The sequence below is a fragment of the Equus przewalskii genome, chromosome 6, assembly GCF_037783145.1.
Source record: "Equus przewalskii isolate Varuska chromosome 6, EquPr2, whole genome shotgun sequence".
Classification (NCBI taxonomy): Eukaryota; Metazoa; Chordata; class Mammalia; order Perissodactyla; family Equidae; genus Equus; species Equus przewalskii.
Window position 1 is genome coordinate 97,162,477 of NC_091836.1, and position 27,424 is coordinate 97,189,900.

A 27,424-nucleotide genomic window follows, 5' to 3' on the forward strand; every position below is an offset into this window, starting at 1 on the left:
TTCTAACCTTTATACTTTAGTAATATGGAATAGGTAGCCATTTACAATTGCTGAACAAAAAATATCTCTGGATATGAAAAGAAACATATACATCTGACAAGGTTGCCAAAGACTTGTAAATCGCTTAACAGACTAAAACCTTCCTAAGACCTTAATTAATCCAATATATGCACCAACGACATTTAATTTATTATTATTAGATGTATGTTCCATTTTAGAATATTTTATTTTACTATTTGTACGTTTCATTTAAAATTTTAATTCATATATTAGATCCATTAACATTTTGTTGACCTTTTAAATAAATCAATCTTTCTTCCAAATATTCCAAAATATAATTTTCCAAATTTTATAAATACAATTTTCAAAAATATCCACATTTCAAAGATAATTCTCTATTCTAGACAATGTTTTGAATATACATCAATTTCTGAATAAAGCACAGAATTTTTCCAGAAACAGTAAAGGCTTAGAAACATGTACCCTTTATTTGTAAATTTCTAGACTTCTAACCAGCAGATTTAAGACAGACATTTGAACTTGGGCTACAGACTATTAATAAGACGTGCTGAGGACACAGAAATAGTAAGTTAACATTTACATCCACATAGTTTACAAATTAGAAATCATATCATTCTTTGACTCTTCACTGTGTTATGCAGACTCATATTCTCTCTAATAGAATTGGATTCCTACACAGACACTAGTTGACCTACAGTAGTGACCAAAAGAGATGAAAGGCAGAAATTCACCTTATCCATGACTCTTTAAAGTGATTAAATTAGACCCATTTAGAAGTATGAATAACTCTGAATAGAGCATGAACTTTTTGAAATCTTGAGTTAAAATCCTGCTTCTCTCAACAGGTTATAAACCCTCATCCATAAAAGAATAATAATGCTGGCTTTACCATATTAATAATTAAATAAGATTAAAGAATGGACAGCACAATGTTTAAGCTATAGTTGGTGCCTCATGCACGTTATATTATTACAGTGTTTTCTTCTTTAAATCTAGGTGTTCTCTGCACATCAAGTTTTAATTGTTACTCTTGGTCTGTCTTTCCCGTCCCTACTCCTACTTCACATGAAGCAGAAGAAAGTTGAAACTTCAGATTCTCATCTCGTTTCAACGTCCACAGTAAAAATGGGAAATCCTTCTCCAGGAGTCTCCCACATATTGACACCTCATCCTCTGTCTCTCTCAACTGAAAATATGGCACCTGCCCCAGTCTACACTCCAACTCTGATGTTAGATCTATGATTCCCATCCCTTCCACCGAGGACATCATGGAAGTCAGTGAAAAAAAGTTTGTACTATTATCCTTATGACTTGAATATTTATTTTTCTACTCTACCTAGTTAGTTCAACATTATATATATAGTATATATCGTATATACTATGTCTATAAAACCTCAATTACATTTAACTTTTCCCAAGAACTTTAGAAGCATTATGTGCATATAAACAAGTTAATTTAAATGATTCCTACTTTTCTTTGGTCTCCCGTAACTCCCTTGTTTGTCCCTATGTCATCAATCATCTCCTCCTTTAAACAATCCTTTTTTCTAGAAAAAGGGCTGGCAAACGTTTTTTCTATAAGGGCCCGACGATAAGTATTTTCAGGTTTGTGGGCCATAAAGTCTTCATCAAAACTGCTCGACCCTGCAGTTGCACTTTGAAAGCAGCCACAGGCAATATGCTACCAGACGGGCATGGCTGTGCTCCAATAAAACTTTCTTCAGAAAAATGAGTGAAGGGATGGACGTGGCCCCAGGGCTGTACTTTGCCAATCCTTCTTCCAAATACATATATGTTCTCTCCTTCCTTCCCTTTCTTATAAGCAATACTCTGGTCCAAGCCCTCATCTCCTCTTCCCCTCCCCCTGCTCGGATTACCAAAACACCTACTGTGCGGTCTCCCTGTCTCTGGTCTCTCCTCCTCTAAACCATCCTGCCACCTCCCCCAAATTAATCGACCTCCAATAGCATGTTGCACCCTCCAGTTGCTCCCCCAGATTCCTCAGCTTGGTATTCAAGACTCAAGACCTTTTCTTACTTTCTGGAATGAATTTCTGTGCTTTCCATAGTACTGTCAACCCGATAAGAAAGTTGTAACATTTAAAATATGGAAATGATAGATGATGCAGTATTAGTCAGTATTTTCAGCCTCATCCTCACCATACTACCCACCAGCAGCATTATCCTCAAACAGGATGGATAATAGTATTTATCAAAGCTAGAGATCAAAGCAGGCCAAGAGACTTGCTCCTATCATTATCTGACAAAATTAAAATCCAAGAACCAAAGGAAGGAAGACTCCAGTTCTGGAAAGCACTGACCCTCTCTGAACCTATGCCCAGCATCATGTGATTCCAGAAGACAGAATTTCACGTAATCTCTAAGGTGTACTAAGTACCGCAGAATATATTATGCTAGTCAGGAACGCTGCACTTTGTGCCATAGCTAGCCACCAAAAAAAAAAAAAAGAAAAAAAAAAAGGAGGAATTTCAGGCTGTGATTTGAGAGCATTTTTATACATGACTGCTTTTACTGTCACAACCCATAGCCTTTCACTGATAGGGGATTTCATGTGACATCAGAAATCAACCAACCATACAATTGATGATGTCATTTGCATTCTAAAGGGCTATTGGTTAAAGCCTTAAAAGTTTCATTCCTTATGAATTCTTTGCTGCTTCAAAAAATTTCTCTATCATTTTTGCTATTTTCATTGGTCTCATGATTATCTGTTAATGTATGTGAATGAAGCATAATTACACCAATCATCACCTATTTTTTCAAAAAGAACTTAAAACTATCAAATAAGATACCTTAGCAAAAATTAACATATCTTAAGCATGGAAAAAAATATATCAAGAATCCTGCCACTGACATTTTGATAAAGTTTCCATCCAGTTTTACTAAAATTTTACTTTATATATTCGTAAGGTCTTTTATCCTCAAAGCGCTACATTTTGTTCTCAGTTATTGTGATAACATGTCACCCTTAAAGATAACCCTACGGACGATAACTCATGTACCAAAATCGGGTAGGTAATATAAGACTCCTGAATTATTTTACATAATATGATTTTTTTTTCAAATCACAGATGCTGCTAGAAGGGGGAAAATGTTCTTTAAAATTCTTCATCATGAATCTTTTTTTCTGCAAATCCTTTTTTTTCCCTCTACAAAGGCAATGTGAATAGGGGTAAAAGAAGACAAAACTTGACCTTTTGTGATCCCAGCATTAATGGGTCTGTTCATAATTCAATCTATGTGTGTGTGGGAGCACCCATGTGGAAACAGAGAGGCCTGAGAGACAGAAAGCCTTTCCCTTTAAACATTATCTGACCCTATCAGTCCCATTCACAAAAGAAGGCTTACGCATGCATATGGTGAAAAATGCACCATCTCATTGTGCGGCAGAAAGCCCACACATTCTACTCCTCATTCTCCGTGGAAATGCAGCACGGAAGTGACACTTGTACAGAATTTGGGAGAGTGACAAATGAGCAGAAGGTAGCAAAAAAAAAAAAAAAGATGAGTATTCTGATGAGGAAACAAGCCAAACTTGTGCAGGAATGCAAATGCACACCTGTCTACAGCGTACACGGGGGTTTCTTCATGAAAACCCACACAGGGCAGTTTAGTCACGTTTTTATGATGCATTCGTGCAATCCTTGCATTTAAGTAAATTCTCAACACGATTTAGTCAGCACAAAATATTATTCTTTTTATAACCATTCTAAAAGGTATGCATATCAAAGTCGTACATTCTGTACCGTACGTTCTGAACACTGTACTTCAATATTATGGATACTCTTTGAGGAGCTCCTGGTTTTTCAGTGATAGCTCAGCGCTCGGTTTGACTGCTATGTGGCCTTGAGTCCATCCTTGTCTGTAAGGAGGACTCCCAAGCACTTCGCACTGAATTGTCACTTGAAATCAACATGAAGGGCAGCAGCCTCTACGCAAGGAGTGCCAGGTTGGCACGTAACATACAGGACGGTCTCCAAACCAGGCCAGAGCTTAAACTTAAGACCAGGGAACTTTGCAATTTATACCATAATTAAGAAGAACCAGAAAGGGGGAAGGGAGATGAAAATGAGTATTGTAAACTTCCTAAAATCACTTCTTTGTTTCAGGCCCAAGAGTACAGTGTTTTTCAGGTTAAGAAGCAATGATAACCCAGACTTGAGGAACGAAGACTACAAAGGACATGGGAACCCGTGAGCAACTTTAAGTGTCTCTTGATTTGGAAGGATGGCTGCAGAGGAACCACCGGGAAACCTGGAAGGGATACCACCTCTATTCCTACCGCGTCGACGACTGCCAGCTTTGCAACAGGTTCCTAGAAGTCTTTCAAGATGGAAAACATTTTGGAAGGAAATTTATCTTGTTTCCAGCCAGAGGTTCCTTGTGTGCTGCCTTTAAGCCTATTCAAGAAACTAACATCCCCATCCACTCATGGGAGAAGGGGTGACTGAAAATAGAGATATTTTGAATGTCTATAACTCACCTGAAAATAGGGCTATGATGATGGCAACAAGGATGATGTCAACTACACCTTTTGAGGAAGCAACGAGAATATGCCTCACAGACTTCTCACTACAGGAGCATGATTGACCAAAGGTTCCAGCTATGGTGCTCTCATGGCCATGGCCATGTTGGCACCAGTGGCTGAGGATACTAAGGCAGGTCCACCCCAGGGAGTCACAGGACTCCTGTGTCTGATGGACAATTTGGGTTCAAGGATATACCACCAGCTTCGCTGCACCTTCCTTAGACTGCACAGCACTGTAGGATGCTCCCACCCTCCTCCTTTCCTCCCTCCTTCGGTCATGTTCAAGCCCGCATTTCAGTCCGGCAGTTCTCTCAGCCTCACCCAGAGCTCTCCTCATTTTCTCCCATAGGCGTTTCTTCTAATAAAATCCATACACATCTCATGATGCATACATCATTATTATTCCTAGTTTTCAGGTGGAAAATTTCATGAAAAAAACACAGGATTGTAAGATAAAACTATAGGCAGTAGAAATCTAAATCTCAGATTTTATGATGTTCAGTTTGGTTTTTGAAATATATCTAGAAACACAATATTTTTGCGAAAAAGATAACCGTGGGCAAAAATAAATATTGAAGCAATCTCTCCCACAAGTTTTGTTTTCTCTTCACCATCACAGTTTCACATCTCTGTACATGAATTAGGGCCAAAACTTGATATCATTGATTTTTTTTCTAACCAAAACACTAGCAATTACACATCAAGATTAATATAAACACTTTCAAAGTAATGACATGGAAATTATTTTCATAGTATATCAAATATACTTAGAGATTAGTACACACACTCTCACACACACAAATACATATTCCCTTTACTGTGTGTGTGATTTTTGAAGCAAACAAAAGGCACTGGAGCCATGGCTGATCAGGCAAATATGTGACCATGTCAGGTGCTGTAGGAAGAACACTGAAGTATATTGGCATTAAATAAACATTGATGTGACAATAAAGAAGAAACACCAATTAGCATAAGTACTGGTAGGTTTTCCAGAAAAGATCATTTTTATTTCTAGTGTTACTAATAAGGTAGCATTAAAAATGATATACTTAACATAAAGATCATTTTCCTGGGCCACTTCAAGTTTTCAGTTCCATTGAAATTGTAATTTTCCACAAAATATTAAAGAGCAAAATAATCACAATATTTAAAAGGCAGAAAATACTTAATCTGTTCATTCTTTTAGGTTATTTTCTATTTAGCCTCTAATAATAATTTTGTTACTATAGATATAATTTTAATTATACTAGCTAAACTAGAGATATTTATTTGCATTTCCTAAAGTTTACTGTATCAGGATACATGATAGAATCATTTTATACTTACTGGGAAAACGTAATAAAACTCTCCAACTGTGATTAAAAAAACACTTTTCAAATGAACTGAGGACAATATTTTTTAAATTTATAGCTAAAAAACCTTGTCTTTAACTTGTCAATACTACACGGAGTGACTTAGAACTATAACTTTAATGTGTGTAGTTGTTATTTGTTACATCTTAGGAATTACGCAAGCTGAATTTTTCTCATGAAATAGCTCTACTGAGATTAACAATCAATGTTTACAATATAGTCTTTAACACTGAACATATACAGGTCCCAAATATTAATGTAGGTTTTAATGTAAGACTTGAATTCACTCGGGAAAATTTGATCCATTGTACCTGTTCATCTTCTATAAAACACACAGCAAAGGAGATGCAGCCACAATGATAAGGAAATATTAAAACTCTAAAGGTAGGATAGATTTCTTCCAAAACGTCAAAAGAGAATTATATGAAAGTTTAATTTTTAAATATTCCCAAGTTGCTCATAGATTTTATTTACTGACAGTGGTACATGGAAATGAGCAAATTCATGATCTTTTCTCAGAAAGATTAAATGCTTTTGCATTCCAGGAACTACGTGAAAATCATTCTCCCCTTGTCTAACACCAATTTCGTATTATTATTTCATTTATGGAAGCTGCTGTCGACTGCACAGCGTGAGCTTTGGGGGAGAAGCTGCTCTCGTGCCCTTATTGCAAGGTTGCCTGCGGAACCTGACGACTAGCTCACTTAGTCTTGACATTTGTAAACTGCAGTTTTTCCTTGATAAGACGTAACATGGTTAGCATTTCTAAAATTCAGAACAATAATTCTATTCCTAGAAAGTCATAAAATAACAATAAGATTTAGTATTTATTCAAAGTTCAACAAAATTGTAATGTTTTTCCTGCTAGTAAGTTCTATAATTTCCAGATTCAAGTTGCATGCAATAATTGCCTAATTTGGGAAATTTATGAGAAGGTATTCATAAGTATTTTTCAGAAAATTATAGTATGATTATTCTTTCAAGCCTATAATTATTTTTCAAGCTATCTCTGTCAATAAAATGATTTTGGGTTTTGACCAATTTTTTCCATTATCTTGTGATCTAATAACTATAGTTTGTTCACTACCGGACCCAAGTAAAATTTGTCTTAAATTTAAAATCAGTTCCTTGTAGTTTTGTAATACAGTTTAAAAAGTAAGTTCCTTACCTCTTCTTGTGTCTGATGTAGTCCCTTTGCTGTCATTGAAAGAATAACTTTTTCAGTAATTTTCTCTTTCTGTTTATCCACGGCCATGTTCAACTAGAAAATAAAGAAATGACATGAAAATAGGCACCTATTGACACATAATAGCAACATTTACTCAAACAACTAATTTAGCATAATTATGGAAGGTGATTTGAAATTAATTTGGCCCGTACTTATGTGAAAATGAATTCCATTTATATTAAATAAGTTGAAAGTTCATTTTTATATTTAAAACATTTAACACTCTGAATTTTTCACTTCCACTTCCATTGTTTTTAAGTTTACTAAAATACGACTCGAGAGGGGGTCCTTAATTGCAGATATTTGATACTGATGAGTACGTTTTTAAAGCATTTTATCAAAATGAGCATAGCAACTTTTTTCTTTAATTAGGCTGACAATTCCTACTAAAATCTTTCATTGCCAGTAGGAAATAAATTGGCTGCTGTTATGTCAGGATAAGAATTCAAGGACATAAACCAGAACCAAATGTCAATTCAAACACTCTAGAATAATGCGAAGTGATTTATAATATTTCATGACAGAGGATAATGTATCTGAAATAGCCGAACAGCTACCCTGACCGGCTCCATTCACCGAGCCAGATAAAGGTCTGCTGCTGCTCACCTACGTGTTGTGAAAAGGCGAATGCAGCCCAGTCTATATTCCCTTATAAAAATTCCCTTTGAAACAAAATGCTACTTTCACCAAAAAGAAAAAGCTAAACACATACAATAATATTCACTCAACAGAGTGGCATTGATAGAAAGAAAGAAAACAGTAGCCCGACACAGACCCTCTGAATTGAAATTTTAACTCTTAAGCAGTGGACTTGCCATGTTGTACCTCCTTATTGAGGATTAAAATGAATAATGACCCTTTTTTGTTTTGTTCCTGTTGCTGTTGTTTTAAACAGGCCGTCTCAGCTGTCGGCCTGGCTGACCATGTTTGAGTTAACATGGATCTTTCATCCGTACCTGCCTGAAGACCCACTCCTGTGCTTGGGATGCAATGGGGGTGGCCTCAACAGGACGGCCTCCTCGATGCGACTGCGCACATCTGCTAGAGGAACACCATGGAACCTGCACTTCATCCACCGACACGCGATACAGCTCAGTCCGTCAGAGATGCTGTGTGGTGGAGGCGAAAGGCCCAGGGATCTTGAGGTGATTCTGATGATCACCCTAGGTGAGGAGTTCACCAACACTGCTCCAAAGGGCCAGACTGTAAATATTTTAGGCGTGGGGAGGGGGAGGCAGACCGCCTGTCCTTCAGTGACCCAACTCCGCCTGGCAGCATGAAATAGACAATGCATAAACGAACGAGCATAGCTATTCTTGAATAAAACTCAGAAAACAGACAAGCGACAGGCTGAATTTGGTTGGCAGGCAGCGGTTTGCCGATCTCTGTTCCAGGTTTTAAGAACCACTGATGAAAAGTTAAAAAAAAATCATCGTGTGAAACTGTTCTTAAGAGCCCCCCTCCCCAAGGAATATTTTTCCTGTGCCGAAGTAAAACAAAAACATAACATGACACAACGTCAACTATCAAGCCTGACCCGCACACGTGGAAGCCTGTGTGTGGACTGAGGCTCATATACGGGTCTCAAGTCTCCATGGTCATTTCTTCCCGGGGGGATTCTCATCTCGGGGGAGACAGGTGTGGAGGAGAGCGACTGGGGAATAGTCACCAAGGTCATCTATTCTTTAAAATCTGACTTCCAAATGCAAAAACATTCAGAGCAGAGCTTCCTTTGAAGGGAAAACAAAACAAAACGAAAGCAGAGCTATGAAACACTTTGGTGCCAGAGCAGTAAGTCAGATTCTAACGACGTCTCCCAGGGCCATGACATTTAGGACTGCTTCCAAGCAACTCTTAAAAGGTGGTAATTCTTAACCGCTGAAAGCACCACAGTTGGAAAAATCACCTCCATTCTCATACTCAACCTCCAAAGAAGCAACTAAAGACTGAGGGAAAACACATCAACATTCCTGAAAAGCACCGTAGGTATAGTACCAAACAGGGAATCCAGCAGGATGCTGAGAGATAAACGGTCAACGAAGGTAAGGATACACACATGGGGCCTTTGCTGGAGACAGACCAGCCATTTCAAGAGAGATATTTCAATACAATCATATAGGAGAAAATTATTGTAAGTGAAAAGTCAAACTAAGAAAGCCATTTTCACCCTGAGTTATTAATAATATGCAGTGCTAACAGCACGCCCCTCTCAAGTCCCACATGATAACAATAGTAGCATTCTTCTCTCCTGTCACTTTGGAGAAGATCCTCTTGTTCCTTCATTAAGAGAAAACTAGTTGCTTCTGATTTGCTGTTCTTATCTAAAATACATGAAATAATTTTTTTGTCAATGGATTTGAAATTTCTGAGACTAATTTTTCATGTATAAAGAGGGTAGAAACTTCAAATCAAAAACAGAAAGGATGGACCTTGAAGGCATTATGCTAAGTGAAATAAGTCAGACAGAGAAAGACAAATACTGTATGATCGCACTCATGTGTGGAATCTAAAGAAAACCAAAGCAAAACACCCAGTTCATAGAGACAGAGAACAGACTGGTGGCTGCCAGGGGTTGGGGGCAGGGGTTGAAATGGGTGAAGGGCTTAAAAGGTACAAACTTCCAGTTATAAGATAAATAAGTCTTGGGGATGTGATGGACAGCATGGTGACTAGAGTTAATAATACTGTGCTGCATATTTAAAAGTTGTTAAGAGAGTAGATCTTAAATGTTCTCATCACAAGAAAAAAATTCTGTAACTATACGAAGTGATGGATGTTAACTAGACAGCGTGGTGACCATTTTGCGATATATATCAAATCATTATGTTGAACACCTGAAACTTTTATATATGTCAATTATACCTCAATAAAAAAACCCCCAGAATGATGACTAAAACTTCTTGAGAACTGTGAAAAGCCAAATCTCTACCAAACAGGGGAGAGAGAAACTGAGTCACTCTGTTCCCGGTATACCTTGTCCTTTTTGAATGTGAGAAAACACCCCAACCACTCGTTGTGAACATGAAAGTCCAACAAGCTAAACAGGAAGGTTTAATTTGCCATTTTTGTCAGGCCCTGCTGCTAAGTTTAAAACCATGTAAGTAACAAACACCAGCTATCCAAAATTCGTTTAAAGTTGAGCTCATTCAATATTAAAGTAACCAGAATAGAACAATCAAGAAACTTGTCAAGGCCAGCACAGAAATGGAAGAAACAAGAAACATAACAGCTCTGTCAAAGAAAACTGGACAAAAACACTGCCAGAAATTGTCTGGTTAGAGAAACAAGATTAAAAAGGATGAGTTCACCTTGAACGACTTGTTTACGAATTAAAAACAAAAAATTCCACACGAGTAGCCCTGAAGCAGCAGAGTCCCGCGAAACAACTTCTAGTGAATGCTGCTTTCAGACTGTCTCCATTTTACACAAACTATTGATGCTGCGGTTGCTGGCAACGTCCTTTCTCTGCAGCCCTAAAGGGCCATAGTTTAGTAACACGTAGTTCCATACGAAACATGCAGCCGGTTGGGAGGGTCACAGAAAGCGCTTTTAATTTTCAGGAGTTCTTCAAGCGCTTGCTGCTCCTCAAGCTCCACTGTGGACGTCCTAGAGGAGAAACAGGCCCAAGGCCTCCTACTGGAGAAACACGGACAAACAGCAGGGGTGGCATTTCACGTGAGTCATCGACAGGATATGGCTTTCTCTTCTTGTTTTCTTAACTCCTCCCTAAAATATTTTAAAGTGTATTTATAAAAATCACAAAGACTGTGTAAAAATTTTAACATGGCAGTGAGGTAAAATGAAATCTATTTTACGAGAGAAAATAACTCTAAAGCAAACTCTGAGTCCAATTACTAGTATCTTTAGAGAGGGCACAGCAGTCGAACAAGCTGGAGTGTTCCGTCTGTGTAATTCCTGCTGACATTCCAGACGGGTGCCAGCCAAAGACGGAGGAGCCCAGGAGTCCAACCAAACCCTCGGTGTCTGAACTGTAGCTCTGCAGGTACTTTTCTCTGTATTCAGAAGAACAGCCAGGGATTCAAATGTGGAGGTTATGAGATGTGTTGTATGTAAAGTCCTTCACCGGTCAACATAACCCAACAAGAAAACTGAATCTTTCTATCAAAACTCTGTCTTTGACCTGTAAATATTGATCTATTAATAAATTATTTGATCCATATTTTACATGCAGATATAGGCAATACAGTTTAGCATAAACAACAGGACAATCAGCCTTCATATATAGTGACAAGTTTCCCAATGGTCTGTTAATATACAAAAGACTGGGACAAATTACTTATTTATATATACAAAACATGGTTATAAAGGCCAGCTGCAGGTATTTTTTGGAAAGTGCATTTTAATAAGGTCCTATTCAGTTAGGGGACAAATGGGGAAGAAGTAGTTTGCACTACAGAGTTTAGCGCAAGAGCTTTCTCTTTTTCTAACCACGAAATCAATCATTTGTCCAGACTGTGGGAGTCAGAGTTAGTTACTGAAAGAGCTCCGTATATAAACAAGTCAATAACTCATTGTGTGTTATTGTCGAGCTGAAGAAGTCGGCTTTCAAAAAGCTGCCCCTGCTTCTCTCAGAATGAATGTCACTGTATTCAGAGGCTGGGAGAGCGCCCTTTGTTTCCAGCCATTGCTGCTGCCATGTATGTATGGGAACAGGAGGTGGCTGCTGGGAGTGTGGGGGAAGCCACAATGCGGTATCACGATGTCCAGGAAAAACTCTGAATTTTGTCCACCTAAATAATTTGTGTCTGGAAATGCATTAATGGAATTCATAAAGAGCAGCCACACACACAAAAATATGTGGTAAAGGAGTTAAAGGATAAATGAGTTTGTATCATTTTAAATTGGACTAGGCTGCTATTTTCCGTTCCCTACCTGTCAACAAAGATGAAACCAAAATAGAGAAAATGGTTTGAAAAGTTCAAATGTACAAAATCAAACTAGTGGATAGGTCAACATGTCACACAAATACTATCCATTCCTGCCATGAATATCAGGGGTGATTCTTGGGGCTCTCGAATGGGTTTTCAGTGTGTGTTGTGAATTTCTACAAGGAATGACTTTATGTGCTCAACACTTGTCATAACTTAAAGAAATCTGAACTATTTTTGACTTAAAAATTAATTTAACTATCTTTTAGAATTGAACTAAAATATGAACTAAAGTTCATAAGATATAATTATCATACCCATTTATTTCATCTTAATATTTATTAAAAACCTCCTATTTATTCAGAATCAAACCAGGGACTGCGAAGAAGCACCAAACCAGGATTAAAAGTTTATATTTAGGTTGAGCAAATAAAAACTGCACGCGGAGCTGTTTAGCGAATGCTCCTCACGGGGTGGGGGCAGTAGTCTCTGAGATCTTTCAGCAAAAGCTTAGCTGGTAACTAGATAAGGTTGGCATTGTAGGCAAGGGAGAGTTGGGAACCTAGAACTGAACCCAGCGGATCCCACTTCCCCTCATGATTCAGAAAACCACAGCATTAACTGAATAACATGGCTCCACACGAACCACTGTTCTCGACATTTTTCTGGGTCCAAATAGGCTAATAGAATGTGCAACATGGTTGAGGAGACAATAAAAAAAGTTGGAAACAACATAAAGCATGAGGTAACTCATAATTAACTGTCAAATGGAGGTATAAGCAATACAATCTACAGTACAAAGGACAAAAATATAATTTGGGGTTGGAGTGACTGGAGATGGAAAGCCATAAATGAGGGGTAGTGTCTGCTAGGAAAAGAAGTGATGATATGGGGCCATATTGTTAATAAATGTTAATATTACTAATTAGCAATTAATTACATGATGAAATTTGTTCTACATACAACTAGTGAAGTGGCTTCGGGAGGCGGGGGAGCGAGGACAAGCCGAGCCTTGAAGGAACAGCAGAGAGACAGGGCACGGCAGCCCCGCGTGAGTCAGCCTAAGGCAGTGGTCGGGCTGAGGGAACATTTCACCCTGGGGAAGGAGGGCTGGAGGGTTAGTGCGCCCCATACTTAATCTACTTCTGAATTTCAGTGCAAGGTGCAAAGTGCCCGTGCTATAAGGAACCCAACCAAGGACGCGGTCCTCAGCTCTGCCTAGCCGCAGCCCCATCCTCTCAAGCTATTTACGTTACCTCAGTTCCAGTCTCAGAGGTCCCTCTCATAAACCCTGACCCGGCCTCACTTCCAACCAGGTTGTCTCAAGTCCTTTCAACCAAAAAATTCAAGAGCGCCGCTTCTAGACTTGGAGAAGGAGCAGAATCCTTAACTCAGACGGCTGTGGATTCTGGCTCCACAACAAACTGGCCCTGAGACATCGGGCAGCAGTGCTGGCATTTCACACAGCCCGGGCCTTCCAAAGCCAGGGACGCCTCTCCCAACCCTGCTAACTCTGGAAAAAGCTACTTCTGCCGCAGCCCGGAGCTTCTTGAGGACAGTGTGTTTCAAGGCAGAATTTATAAAAGAAATCTTCATAATATTTGAAAATTAGCAAAAAATAAATCACAACCACTTCCAACAGGAACTTTTGAAACAGTGACAGTTTGTCTGAAAGGATGTAAAAGAGAATTCTCCACAATACTTCACCTCCAACTTATTTAACACAATTAAAGAAACTTAAACTGCTTTTAAAGTCTCCTTTCTTTCCTGCTTTTCTAAAAAAAGTAATCATAAACAAATTTTAGCCCTGCACATTCTGTGGAGAAAGTGGCACTGAGTTAATCCTGCCTCAGTAGCCAGATTATAAACTTCCTGCCTGGACGTTCAGTCACGACTGGGAACGTCGCCTGCCCTAAGCTGGACTCAGCCCGCCCTCTCACACCGACTCTACTCCACCTCCCCCACTACCACGTGCGGTTTGGGAGGGACCCTGGCCAAGGGTGGGCCCCTGACCCAGGACCTATCAGCCTCTCTCTTCAGAGTTACAGAGTCACAAGAGGACCACACAGAGACACAAACAGTTGGAGAGAATCGGTCCCATTAACAGCACCCTGAAGAGATTGCCCCCTCGATCCAGACATCCAGAGCTGTTCCGGTTCTTTCTACAGCCCCTCTCTTTGGTCTTTCCTTGAATTCCATGTGCTACCACCTGCTATCCCATTAAATTCAGTCTTTGCCTGAGTTAGCCTAAGACAAATCCCACTGAGTGAAACCAATAAACCCTAACAGACATGTCATGTATGTCTTCACAGTAAATGCATTACTTTAGGAGATGTGAATGAGTCTCTATTCCTTGAAACTCAAGGTGTGCAACTCAACTGTCTTACTAACATGCCAAGTTTAAAGTCCTTCGGGTGTTATAATGGGTGATGTAACCGGGGTAATGGTTTAAAAACTAGCAACACGCTTTCCTCTTTGTCCTTTCCACGCACGAGCTGCCCAGACTACCCCAGGCATCAACAGGACTTGTCACGATGGTATTGTTTCTGACACGTCCAACAGAATCGTGCAACAGAGCAATATCCTTGCACAAGAGACTGTGTCTTTGAGAGAGGATGTGACTCTCAAGAAAACCTTTTAGTCCTCTCCATTAGTGTATAAACAGTTAAACAGCGGATTCAGCCCGTAAGTTTCCCCTCGTAAATTAGGAGTGACGACTCTGACCGCTATTAAGCCTTTGCTGGAGTCAGGAATAAGGAGGACACAATGTAGAAATAAAATAAAAGCCTGCCTCCTTCAGTCCTAGCAGAGATATAGGAAGAAGTCTCAGAGCGGGAGGTGGGAAAGCAAAACAGCCAGAAGAACAAGTCCTAAATTCCCGTCTCTAGGGTGTGGCTTGGGGAGGGAGCAAGTGTCAGGCGAGTGGAAACTAGTCCCCGGGCAGAGGGCTCTTCTGCTCCCCTGCCTTCAACATGGACACAGGGGGGAAGCTGCCCTAAGCCACCAAGGACACAGCCACGTGGACAGGATGGCACAGTGCAGGTAGGCAGAGGGAGGCCTGAGGTCCAGCTTTCCCAAGTCACCCTTGGTTTCTGTGTCTTAGGACAGGCAAGTAGCTGCGTGTTAGGCTGGGAAGTCTGCCACAGGCTACTGGCGTAGTGAGGGAGAGATGGCTCTATAGTGAGAGCAGTACCACAGACCGCTCAAGCCAGGGCCAAATGGGTGTCTCAGTCAGACCTTGGAAGGGTCTTGAATACAAGAGGAAGTCAAGGTGAGGTTTAGATAATGCAGGAGGCACCACCAGAAAAGTGCCCGAGTCGAGAGAACGGGCTACAAGTTCACACGATGCAGACCAGACAAACGCCCAGCAAGCAGGTGAACAGGGATGTCCTTCCACTGCCGGCAGCTGCCACGCCAATGTATACATGCCAGCGGGCCAGCAGGAGGCCGGAGCCCCTTGCCTTGAGGATGTGAAAGCCACACCAACCCCTCTTCCATATACTGCCTGAAGGAAACCATCGGGATAAGGAGAGTCTATCTGAGAGAAAGAATAGCCTAAAATAACTATTTCAGTGATCACATCAGACCAAACTTTAAACTGAATTGGACATTCAGCGATTTTTCCCCAGGATTCAGCAGGTGAGGGTTCAGGAAGAAAGTAACACTCACGTCAGAAAATAACTCTGAGTTATTTAGTTATTTTGCACACAAATCGTATACGCACAGGTGAGAGAGTCTATTGATAGACTGAGCCCAGGAACACAGGCAAAACAGATTTATAAGACAAAGGAGAGAAATAAAGCACAGTCAGACTGTATCTTTCAGGGAAATTGATAAGCAGGCCCCTACGAAATGGAGTAGGTCAATGAAGGGTGTCAAAGAAACATTTCAGCTGTTCACAGATTCTGCACCGCAGCTTGAAGACTCAGCTGAGAAGCGAGCGTGGCAGGCTGCCTCCGTGTTCTGCGTGCTGACCTTACCGCTTCAGCTGGACCACTCCTGCACCGTTCCCCACACAGGAATGTGTAAAGTAACGTGTAAACTTTAAACTTTCTGTAAAATAATGAACCACATTTCCTCTCACCCACTAAGTAGCTATCCTGAATCAGAGAACTGCTTGAGACCAGTAGTTAGGATTCTGGGGCCCAGAAAGGACAAGCCAGATAGGCCACCATCCTTATAGAACAGTGCCTGAACGTGGGAAGGCTGGGCATGGCGCACCTCACATCTCCAGTAAGCCTGCTTCCAATTATGATCTCCTGCAGTGACGGGGAAACTATACGCACCAATCCTTTGTGGCCCAGCTTTGGTCCAGCCTCATCCGGGAAGCCCACTCTGCTTTGTCCTCTCCCCATACACACATGAGCAAACGGACACTGCCATGTACTACAGACAGTGCCGCTCCTGCCTCCCCCCGTTCCTTCCTCCAGTGCAGTTACTGAATGCCAGTGCCCATATGAACACGGCATGGCACGTGCCCTGGTGACAAAGTTCTGCGCCTTCCGAGGGCTAACAGTGCATTGAGAACTGCAGTCAGCGCTCAGCATTTCCCTCATCGTTTCTCTTGCGTTCGTCCCTGAAGTAAAGGACCATATCTTACCATTCCTCTGTATCGCCAGTCCACGCGGCCAAAGCAGGCAGGGAGCAGATGACCAATCGGTATCTGTGACGGGCTCGTGACAGCTGAGAATCCTCGGGCTCCTATTCGTCATTAGACAGCTGTTCCCTAAACTCTGCGCTGGTATCAGGCGACAGGGATTCTGTGTCAAATAATTTTCCTAAACACTAGGTTAAACCACGGTAAACAGGTTTCTTTACATGGCTCCTAACAGCCTTTAATACACTGAAAGATACTGTTAACGACCATGAGAGCACCCAGGAGTCCAGCCAGACAGACTCCCGGAAATGTGTCACGAGACCAATGGCTCTCCAACTGAGTTGAGTGTGAACCTCTCAGTTTATTCAAGAGCGAAGACAAAGTGACTCACAATCCAGACACAGGAGCACAACTCCGTCCTCCTGTCGACACGGCTCAGGCCTCCTGCTGGGCTTCCCTCAAATTAATCTGAATTCTCCTATGTTATTTGTTTGGACCTTGATGAAAATGTTCTATGATACACATAAAAAATAACGACCCAAGAAATTTTGGGAAACAAGAAGAAGTAATAAAATTAACATTAAAATGTTTATCAAAACAAAAATCAGTAAAGCAGTGTGTCACAGTGTGTAGCTTAAGACACACAATAGAACTAAATATCGGGTCAAAATAGACACAGCTCGTATGCTAGGGCTTTATTACATGTTAAACGTGATACAAGTCGAGAATTTCTTAGCCACACTCCAAAATCTAAAAATTTCGGAAAGCTGAATGCTTTTTACAACCCATCAGGCAGCAAATCCTAGCAAGGGTCGATTCACAGCCTTCACTCGCCCCACGCAGTGGGAATGCTGCCCTGCGAAACACTGATGTGCTTTCCCACGGGACCCGTCTCAGAGCTACTGGCTGGTTCCACGGGAGACTATCGGTCCACGTATCACACGGCTCTCCAAAGTCGACAACACTCTGAATTCCAAAACACACCTGCCCCAGGGGCGTGGATGAAGCAAATTGACAAGGAAAGGGGGTTATTAAATAGATAGCACTGGCCCGGCAGAGGCCCGGAGAGAAGCCCAGAGGGCGGGGCGACCCCCAGCTGCCGTTGCCCGCCCCGTGGGACTAGGGATTGCCGGAGATCTCGGAGAGGACCGGGGCTGGGGGAACTTTCAAAGGCCGGTTCGGCGACCCGGAGGAGAAGCGCTGGAGCTCCGCCCGGGCAGCAGACAAAACTCTCTGTGTGCCGTTAGCAGAGGGGCCACGCTGAGCATTCACGGCTCCGGGAGAGGCCCGGAGAGAATCCCAGAGGGCGCGGCGACCCCCAGCTGCCGTTGCCCACCCCGTGAGGCTAGGGATTGCCGGAGATCTCGGAGAGGACTGGGGCTGGAGAGAGTTCCAGAGACCCAGCTTAGTAGCCTAGGGGGAAACCCTACAGGCTCACAGCAGCCTTAGGGAAAGCCTCTGCACAGCGCCAGTAGAAGGCACCCAGCCGCCAGCCACAAGGCTGGAAGACCCCAGGGCAAAAGCAGCATAGCTAGGTGTACTAACCACAGACTGTAGAAGATGCCAATAGCTCTCCTGCGACCCATAGAGGACAAGTGAGATTTGGTGGGTGCCGACAGCAACCGAGCGACAAATATAAGTGATCCCACCCCTGGCCGCTGGAAAAGCCCATAACACCGTTGCAGACCCCAAGGAGAGAGCGCATCTAGGTGGGCAACAACAGTAGGCACCTGCAGCCTGAAGCCCCCCTGTGACGGCCCCCACGGCAGAGGAGGGAATCCAAAGGGCCACTGTGGCTACGAAGAGGGGCCCAGGCCCAGTTAGCAACTACGGACAGGGTTCCTGGTTGGTGAAGTATAAACAGCTGCTCCCCCCACCGCAGCAGCTGAAACAAGTGAAAGGAGCAACTAAACTCTATCTCCATGCGGAGGCACAAATCAACATCATCAAGCAATATGAAAAAATACATTAAATCTCCAGAACAGAAAGAAAGTAACAAATACACAGAAAACAATCCCAAAGAAAATGAGATATATAACCTAAATGATGATGACTTCAAAACAGCCATCATTAGGATTCTCAATGAGTTAAGAGAGAATTCTGACCGACAACTCAACGAGTTCAGGAGCTATGTCACAAAAGAGTTTGATACGATAAAGAAGAACCAAACAGAAATATTGGAAATGAAGAACACAATAGAGGAGATTAAGAAAAATCTAGATGCTCTGAACAGTAGGGCCGATAATATGGAGGAAAGAATTAGCAATTTGGAAGATGGCAATATAGAATTGTTGCAGGCAGAGGAGGAGAGAGAAGCAAGACTTAAAAGAAATGAAGAAACTCTCCGAGAATTATCAGACACAATTAGGAGATGCAACGTAAGGATTATAGGTATACCAGAGGGAGAAGAGAAGGAGAAAGGGGCAGAAAACCTATTCAAAGAAATAATGGCTGAGAACTTCCCAAATCTGGTGAGGGAGATGGATCTTCAGGTGACAGAAGCCAATAGATCTCCAAACTTTATCAATGCAAGAAGACCAACTCCACGGCATATAGTAGTGAAGCTAGCAAAAGTCAATGACAAGGAGAAAATATTAAGGACAGCCAGGCAAAAGAAACTAACCTACAAAGGAACCCCCATCAGGCTATCAGCAGATTTCTCAGCAGAAACTTTACAGGCTAGAAGAGAGTGGAATGATATATTCAAAAATCTGAAGGACAAAAATCTACAGCCGAGAATTCTCTACCCAGCGAAAATATCCTTCAAATACGATGGAGAAATAAAAACTTTCCCAGATAAACAAAAATTAAGGGAGTTCATTGCCACAAAACCTCCTCTTCAGGAAAACCCTCATTCCTGAAAAATCCAAAAAAGGAAAGGGGCTACAAAACCAAGAGCAGAGGAGATAAGTAGAAGGACAACAACAGAGAGTAGCAGCTCTACATCAGAACAGATTAAACCATGGGACGAGAAACAAAGGAAACTGAAGAAAACCGGAAAACAAGACACAAAATGGTAGTGGTAGGCCCCCACATCTCAATAATCACTCTAAATGTAAATGGATTGAACTCCCCAATCAAAAGACACAGAGTGGCAGGATGGATCAAAGAACAAGATCCAACAATATGCTGCCTCCAGGAAACACACCTCAGCCCCAAAGACAAACACAGACTCAGAGTGAAGGGATGGAGAACAATACTCCAAGCTAATAATGAACAAAAGAAAGCAGGTGTCGCTATACTAATATCATACAAGGTAGATTTCAAAACAAAACAGATAAAGAAAGATAAAGAGGGACAGTATATAATGATAAAAGGGACTCTCCACCAAGAAGACATAACACTTATAAATATATACGCACCCAACACAGGAGCACCAAAATTTGTAAAGCAACTCTTAATAGAACTAAAAGAAGACATCAACAACAATACAATAATAGTAGGGGACCTCAACACACCATTAACACCAATGGACAGAACATCCAGACAGAAAATCAACAAGGAAATAATAGAATTAAATGAAAAATTAGACCAGATGGACTTAATAGATATATATAGAACACTTCATCCAAAAACAGCAGGTTACACATTCTTCTCAAGTGCACATGGAACATTCTCAAGGATTGACCATATTTTGGGAACCAAAGCAAACATCAATAAAAATACAAGAGAGTTGAAATAATATCAAGCATCTTTTCTGATCATAACGCTATTAAACTAGAAATCAACTACAAGAAAAAAGCAGAGAAAGGTGCAAAAATGTGGAGACTAAACAACACGCTTCTCAACAAACAATGGATCATTGAAGAAATTAAAGAAGAAATCAAATATTATCTGGAGACAAATGAAAATGAGAACACGACATACCAAATCATTTGGGATGCAGCAAAAGCAGTCCTAAGAGGGAAATTCATCGCAATACAGGCTCACCTCACTAAACAAGAAAAAGCTCACGTAAGCAACCTCAAACGACACCTAACAGAACTAGAAAAAGAAGAACAAACAAAGCCCAGAGTCAGTAGAAGGAGGGAAATAATAAAAATAAGAGCAGAAATAAACGATATTGAAACAAAAAAGACAATAGAAAGGATCAATGAAACAAAGAGTTGGTTCTTCGAAAGAATTAACAAAATTGACAAACCCCTAGCCAGACTCACCAAGAAAAGAAGAGAGAAATCGCAAATTAATAAAATCAGGAATGACAGAGGAGAAATCACAACAGATACCAATGAAATACAAGAGATCATAAGAGAATACTATGAAAAACTATATGCCAACAAATTGAACAACCTGGAAGAAATGGACAAATTCCTAGACTCCTACAATCTCCCCAAACTGAATCAGGAAGAAATGGAGAATCTGAATAGACCAATCACAAGTAAGGAAATAGAAACGGTAATCAAAAACCTCCCCAAAAACAAGAGTCCAGGACCAGACGGCTTCTCTGGAGAATTCTACCAAACATTCAAAGAAGACTTAATACCTATTCTCCTCAAACTGTTCCAGAAAATTGAGAAAGATGGAGAACTCCCTAACACATTCTATGAAGCCAACATCACTCTGATCCCCAAACCTGACAAGGACAACACAAAGAAGGAGAACTACAGGCCGATATCACTGATGAACATAGATGCAAAAATCCTCAACAAAATTTTGGCAAACCGATTACAGCAATACATCAAAAAGATTATACACCATGATCAAGTGGGATTTATACCAGGGACACAGGGATGGTTCAACATCCGCAAGTCAATCAACGTGATACACTACATCAACAAAATGAAAAACAAAAACCACATGATCATCTCAATAGATGCAGAGAAAGCATTCGACAAGATCCAACACCCATTTATGATAAAAACCCTCAGTAAAATGGGTATAGAAGGAAAGTACCTCAACATAATAAAGGCCATATATGATAGACCCACAGCCAACATCATACTCAATGGACAAAAGCTGAAAGCCATCCCTCTGAGGACAGGAACAAGACAAGGGTGCCCACTTTCACCACTCCTATTCAACATAGTACTGGAGGTGCTGGCCAGAACAATTCGGCAGGAAAAAGAAATAAAAGGAATCCAAATAGGTAACGAAGAAGTAAAACTCTCGTTGTTTGCAGACGACATGATCTTATACATAGAAAACCCCAAAGAATCCACAGAAAAACTATTAGAAATAATCAACAACTACAGCAAAGTAGCAGGGTATAAAATTAACGTGCATAAATCAGTAGCATTTCTATACACTAACAATAAACTAACAGAAAAAGAACTCAAGAACTCTATCCCATTCACAATCGCAACGAAAAGAATAAAATACCTGGGGATAAACTTAACCAAGGAAGTGAAGGATCTATACAATGAAAACTACAAGACTTTCTTGAAAGAAATAGGCGATGACATAAAGAGATGGAAAAACATTCCTTGTACATGGATTGGAAGAATAAACATAGTTAAAATGTCCATACTACCTAAAGCAATATACAGATTCAATGCTATCCCAATCAGAATCCCAAGAACATTCTTCACAGAAATTGAACAAACAATCCTAAAATTCATATGGGGGAACAAAAGACCGCGAATTGCTAAAGCAATCCTGAGCAAGAAAAACAAAGCCGGCGGAATCACAATCCCCGATTTCAAAACATACTACAAAGCTACAGTGATCAAAACAGCATGGTACTGGTACAAAAACAGGTCCACAGATCAATGGAACAGAATTGAAAGCCCAGAGATAAAACCACACATCTATGGACAGCTAATCTTCGACAAAGGAGCAGAGGGCCTACAATGGAGAAAAGAAAGTCTCTTCAACAAATGGTGCTGGGAAAACTGGACAGCCACATGCAAAAGATTGAAAATTGACCATTCTTTTTCACCACACACCAAAATAAACTCAAAATGGATCAAAGACCTAAAGATTAGGCCTGAGACAATAAGTCTTTTGGAAGAGAATATAGGCAGTACACTCTTTGACATCAGTTTCAAAAGAATCTTTTCGGACACTGTAACTCCTCAGTTGAGGGAAACAATAGAAAGAATAAACAAATGGGACTTCATCAGACTAAAGAGCTTCTTCAAGGCAAGGGAAAACAGAATTGAAACAAAAAAACAGCTCACTAATTGGGAAAAAATATTTACAAGCCACTTATCCGACAAAGGGTTAATCTCCATAATATACAAAGAACTCACACTGCTTAACAACAAAAAAACAAACAACCCGATCAAAAAATGGGCAGAGGACATGAACAGACATTTCTCAAAAGAAGATATGAATATGGCCAATAGACACATGAAAAGATGTTCATCATCGCTAATCATCAGGGAAATGCAAATCAAAACTACACTAAGATATCACCTTACCCCCGTTAGATTGGCAAAAACATCCAAAACCAAGAACGACAAATGTTGGAGAGGTTGTGGAGAAAGAGGAACCTTCATACACTGTTGGTGGGAATGCAAACTGGTACAGCCACTATGGAAAACAGTATGGAGATTTCTCAAAAAGTTAAAAATAGAAATACCCTATGACCCAGCCATACCATTACTGGGTATCTATCCTAAGAACCTGATAACACATATCTCAAGAGTCCGTTGCACCCCTATGTTCATCGCAGCATTATTTACAATAGCCAAGACGTGGAACCAGCCTACATGCCCAGAAACTGATGACTGGATAAAGAAGATGTGGTATATATACACAATGGAATACTACTCAGCCATAAAAAAAGACGAAATTGGCCCATTCACAACAACGTGGATGGACCTCGAGGGCATTATGTTAAGCGAAATAAGTCAGTCAGAGAAAGACGATCTCTATATGACTCCACTCATAGGTGGAAATTAGTATATTGAGAAGGAGATCTGATCGGTGGTTACCAGGGAAAAGGGGGGGTGGGGGGAGGGTACGAAGGGGAAGTGGTGTACCCACAACATGACTAACAAAAATGTACAACTGAAATCTCACAAGCTTGTAATCTATCATAACATTAATAAAAAAAAATATAAATAAAAAAAAAATATCTAAGAGGAGGTAAAAAAAAAAATAGATAGCACTGGAATGGACAACGCACTAAGAGTTCAGAAAAACAGGCTAGATCTATTTTTCACTTTAGACACTTTGCATGACTTAAAGATTTAAGTATAATAACAAAAGTGCTAGAAAATAATATAGCTGAATTAATAAAATCTGAATGGAAAAGGTCTTTCTAAGTCTAATGTGGCTAAATTTGACTAAATGAAAGTCCCGAACTTGTGTACCTCAAAAAGGAGCTTTAATGAAATTGAAAAGCAGCAATATCCTGAGAAACTATTTGCAGCGTGACAACAGATTAATATCCTTAATATGGAAAGAACACTTTAAGGTAGACTAAAAAAAATAGTTAAGGAAAAGACAAACACCAAAGAAAATAGTAGCAAAGGAAATGAATACGCAATTCATAAAAGAAAAAATACAAATGGCGAAAGAAAACAGGCACAAAAAGTCCAATATTGCTACTAATAAAACAAACTAAAAACAATGAGATGACGGGCTTAACTTATCACGTGGTCACAAGATCTTCTAACAGCTAAAAATTAGTGAATTTAAGGACCAGGGCACATGGGGAACCACTGCCTTCCGGCACTGCTGGTGAGAACATGACACAGTGCTCACCAGGGAAATCCAGCAACGTGGAGCAAACCTGAACAATGTGCACAATCTTTGACTCAGAAATTCCACTTCTGGGAATTTTACAACAGGAAATAAACATGGATATGCACCCAAAAATTGACTGAAAGGATTGACAAAACCCTGTTTGCAACAGTAAAAAGACTGCATAATACATAATGTTCAAAATTAAGAGGGTTAGTAAAATAAACTACAGAGAGATTATCGTCATCCATTTAAAGTACTGGTATGGAATATTTTACAGCAGGAAATGGCAGTAATATTTTAACTGGAAAAATCAAGTCTCAAAACATAAATAAAATTTTAAGTATTTATCAGCATATAAGAAGGGCATACACCAAAATACTGAGAATAGCTTCTCAGAATGGTGACAGTATGGGTGGTATAGCTCTCTTTTTTCTTATTTATATCAGCTTTTTTCTATAAACTAAATATTCTACAATACAAATGCATATACAGGCATGAATCTTGTAATTAAAAACAGGCTCTTTTTAATATTGCTTCTTTTCTTGTTACCCACCAATACGGGTGACTTACTACTCGTTTTTAAAATTTGTTCTCTGTCCACATTCACCTCAACTTAATCGTCTTTTCCCTTATTTTATCTCAATTTTTAAAAGATAAAATATAGCTCAAAAGAAAACCAAAATTTATAAAAAGAGACAAAACAGAAGATAAAATATGATTATCGCCTTTGCTTTTAAAATTGCCTACAGCAGTTTTAGAGAATGGGTGGTGTAAATTACCGCAGGGCAATGGAAGCTTTGTGAATTCTTATTTACTGACTGCACTAGACCATATTTACTGCTTCTTCAGAGTGAACTGAGATGAGAGCCGAGACAAAGGCGGGCCTGGCACTGTCTGCCTGTCACACGGCTCTGGGCACTGCAGACGCACGGCAGCCATCCAGTCCTCAAAGGAGCTTCCGGAAGTCCTGGAAATGAGGCTTAAAGAGGTTAAGTGACTTGCTCATGAACATGAAGAAAAACAACTGAAGAACCAGGATTCAAATCCAGGTGTGTCTGACTCCAGCACCCATGATTTTTAATTATGTCTTGGATGCATCAGAAAAACTGACTAATAAATGGAGGAAATAACTAGAGAATAATAGACAAATTGGTAATTTTTTCCTTCATATTAAAGCATATGATTATGAAAGCCCAGAGTTAAAAATCAGAATTCTATTAATATGAATCTATTTTTGATGACATTAATAAGAAAATAAATTGCATTTGGAGACTTTAGTCTAAGAGAATTTATTTTTGAGTTTTGTACAAAAAAGCAACTGGATGTAGATCCGCTGACAGTAATTATTAATGAAAAGTATTAAAGTCATTTGGGTAAAAATTCCTTACCTAACTTTTACTCCATCTCTAGAATTGTCAAAATTAACATCTAATGTTATTTTTCCATTCTGAAAATGTCTATTAAAGCATTCTAGTACAACAATTCATGGGCACTCAGAGGTATTATCAACAGTTTTGTATGTAGTAGTTTGGACCTCTTCTTAAGCACATATATAGAAATACAAATATATGTAAAAATGTGCATTTTATATTTACAGAAATGGTATCCCTGCTATATTATGTGGCAATTTGCTTTTTTTACTTGGCAATGCCTTCACATGTCCCTTAGAAACATCTTAAGCAGATCTATAACTACCTAGTACTTACAGGTATAAAAATTTCATACAACCTGGTTCAAAATTTCAGTGTCATGTTTGATTTGAAGCCCTCGTCTAAGCATAGAGCGAGCTGGGTTTGCGACATGAGAAGTTTGGGACAGGAGAGGAAATACATTGTCTTCCTATTTTCATACTTCCTCAGCTCTTCTGCTGCTGGGAACACATCCCTCTGTCCCATCCCACTGTAGAGATGTTGGTCACCTGGCCACCTCCATCTGCAAGCCCGGCTGGGAGACAGAGTGTAGTCGTGTTACAAAAAAGAGAATGATTCTGCTGGAGGCTAGACGTCTCCGCCACACTGCTGCTCCAGGCAGGGACTGCTCGAGAGAAATAACTTGGCTGAGATGACAAGTGAGCTCGAGGACTGTTTGGGGAAAATTCCCTTCCCCTATCTCTCTTCTTGGTAAAGTTCCTCTAACCCTTCAGATCGCTTTTCCCGAGACAGTCCGCCATTTCTATGTTGCTAGAGCAGTGTCTCCATAACTCTAGCACAACAGCACACACATTTTGTAGAACCACTTATTTACTCTTTTTCCACTATGCCAGGATGGGCCTGTACTCTCCACTGGGCACCCATGACCATCCTTGAGGCTACTGACCTTTTCCCATTCTGTTTGGTCCTCGCTGAGACATAACAACCACAGCAAACTGTGCCGCTACGGGGCAGCGGGCTCAGTGCTGACTAACTGTAGAACAGCGTAACTGCGAATGCACCGGTTTGTTCAGGAGGGACCAGAATTGGGCCTGAATTCTTCCATGGGCTCTGATGTGTGGTCCCTGAGACACCCATCCAATGGGTGAGCTGCTTTTCATCTCCAGCATATTGCTGCCATATGGGAACAATATGGGAACACAGACCTAAATTTTGGATATTTTTTCAATACTGGGTCAAAAACGTTTTAAATCTTGAACAGCAAAACCATGCATATCTGCATTTTTTATTTAGCCTGTTTTTAAGCTCTAATTTAAGGCAAAAATCTGATCGTGTCATTGTCCACTTGAAACTCTTCAGTGACTCCCCACTGTCTACAGGATAAAGTCCCAAGATCCTTATTGTGCATCATTGTCTGGCTTCTTCCTCTTCACCTGCCCATCTCCCTCTGCAACTCTCACTTGCCCTTATGCTACGCCACAGTAATCCTTATGGTCTACTCATCAACCTCCTACACTCTGAAATTATGAGAGACTCTCAAGATGCACTCCTTACACCCCCATCCCCTTCTGTGCCTCCTCCCCGACCACTGGGAATTAGCAGCATAATTACTATGTTACAATCCCAAGATCTACTGTGGGTTGAGAAAGATACAAATATAAGTAGTAGATTGCCCCAAATCTGGGTTGCATCACTCACTGTCTCTCACACACACCCACATACACACACACATCACACACACATCACACACTCTGACCCTGCTCCTCTGGTTTGCCCCGTCCAGG

At 40.5% G+C, this 27,424-nt stretch overlaps 1 protein-coding gene across 8 annotated transcripts in view; it reads right to left on the reverse strand.

Moving 5' to 3' along the window:
- The window catches only part of DCDC1 (doublecortin domain containing 1), a 443,558-nt gene that overhangs the window by 226,017 nt on the left and 190,117 nt on the right, over positions 1–27,424 (reverse strand). For all 8 annotated transcript variants that reach the window (XM_070626537.1, XM_070626535.1, XM_070626540.1 and 5 more), the window contains one exon: positions 7,090–7,182. In XM_070626537.1, the coding sequence (XP_070482638.1) occupies positions 7,090–7,182 (93 nt within the window). The remainder of the gene's footprint in view (positions 1–7,089; positions 7,183–27,424) is intronic.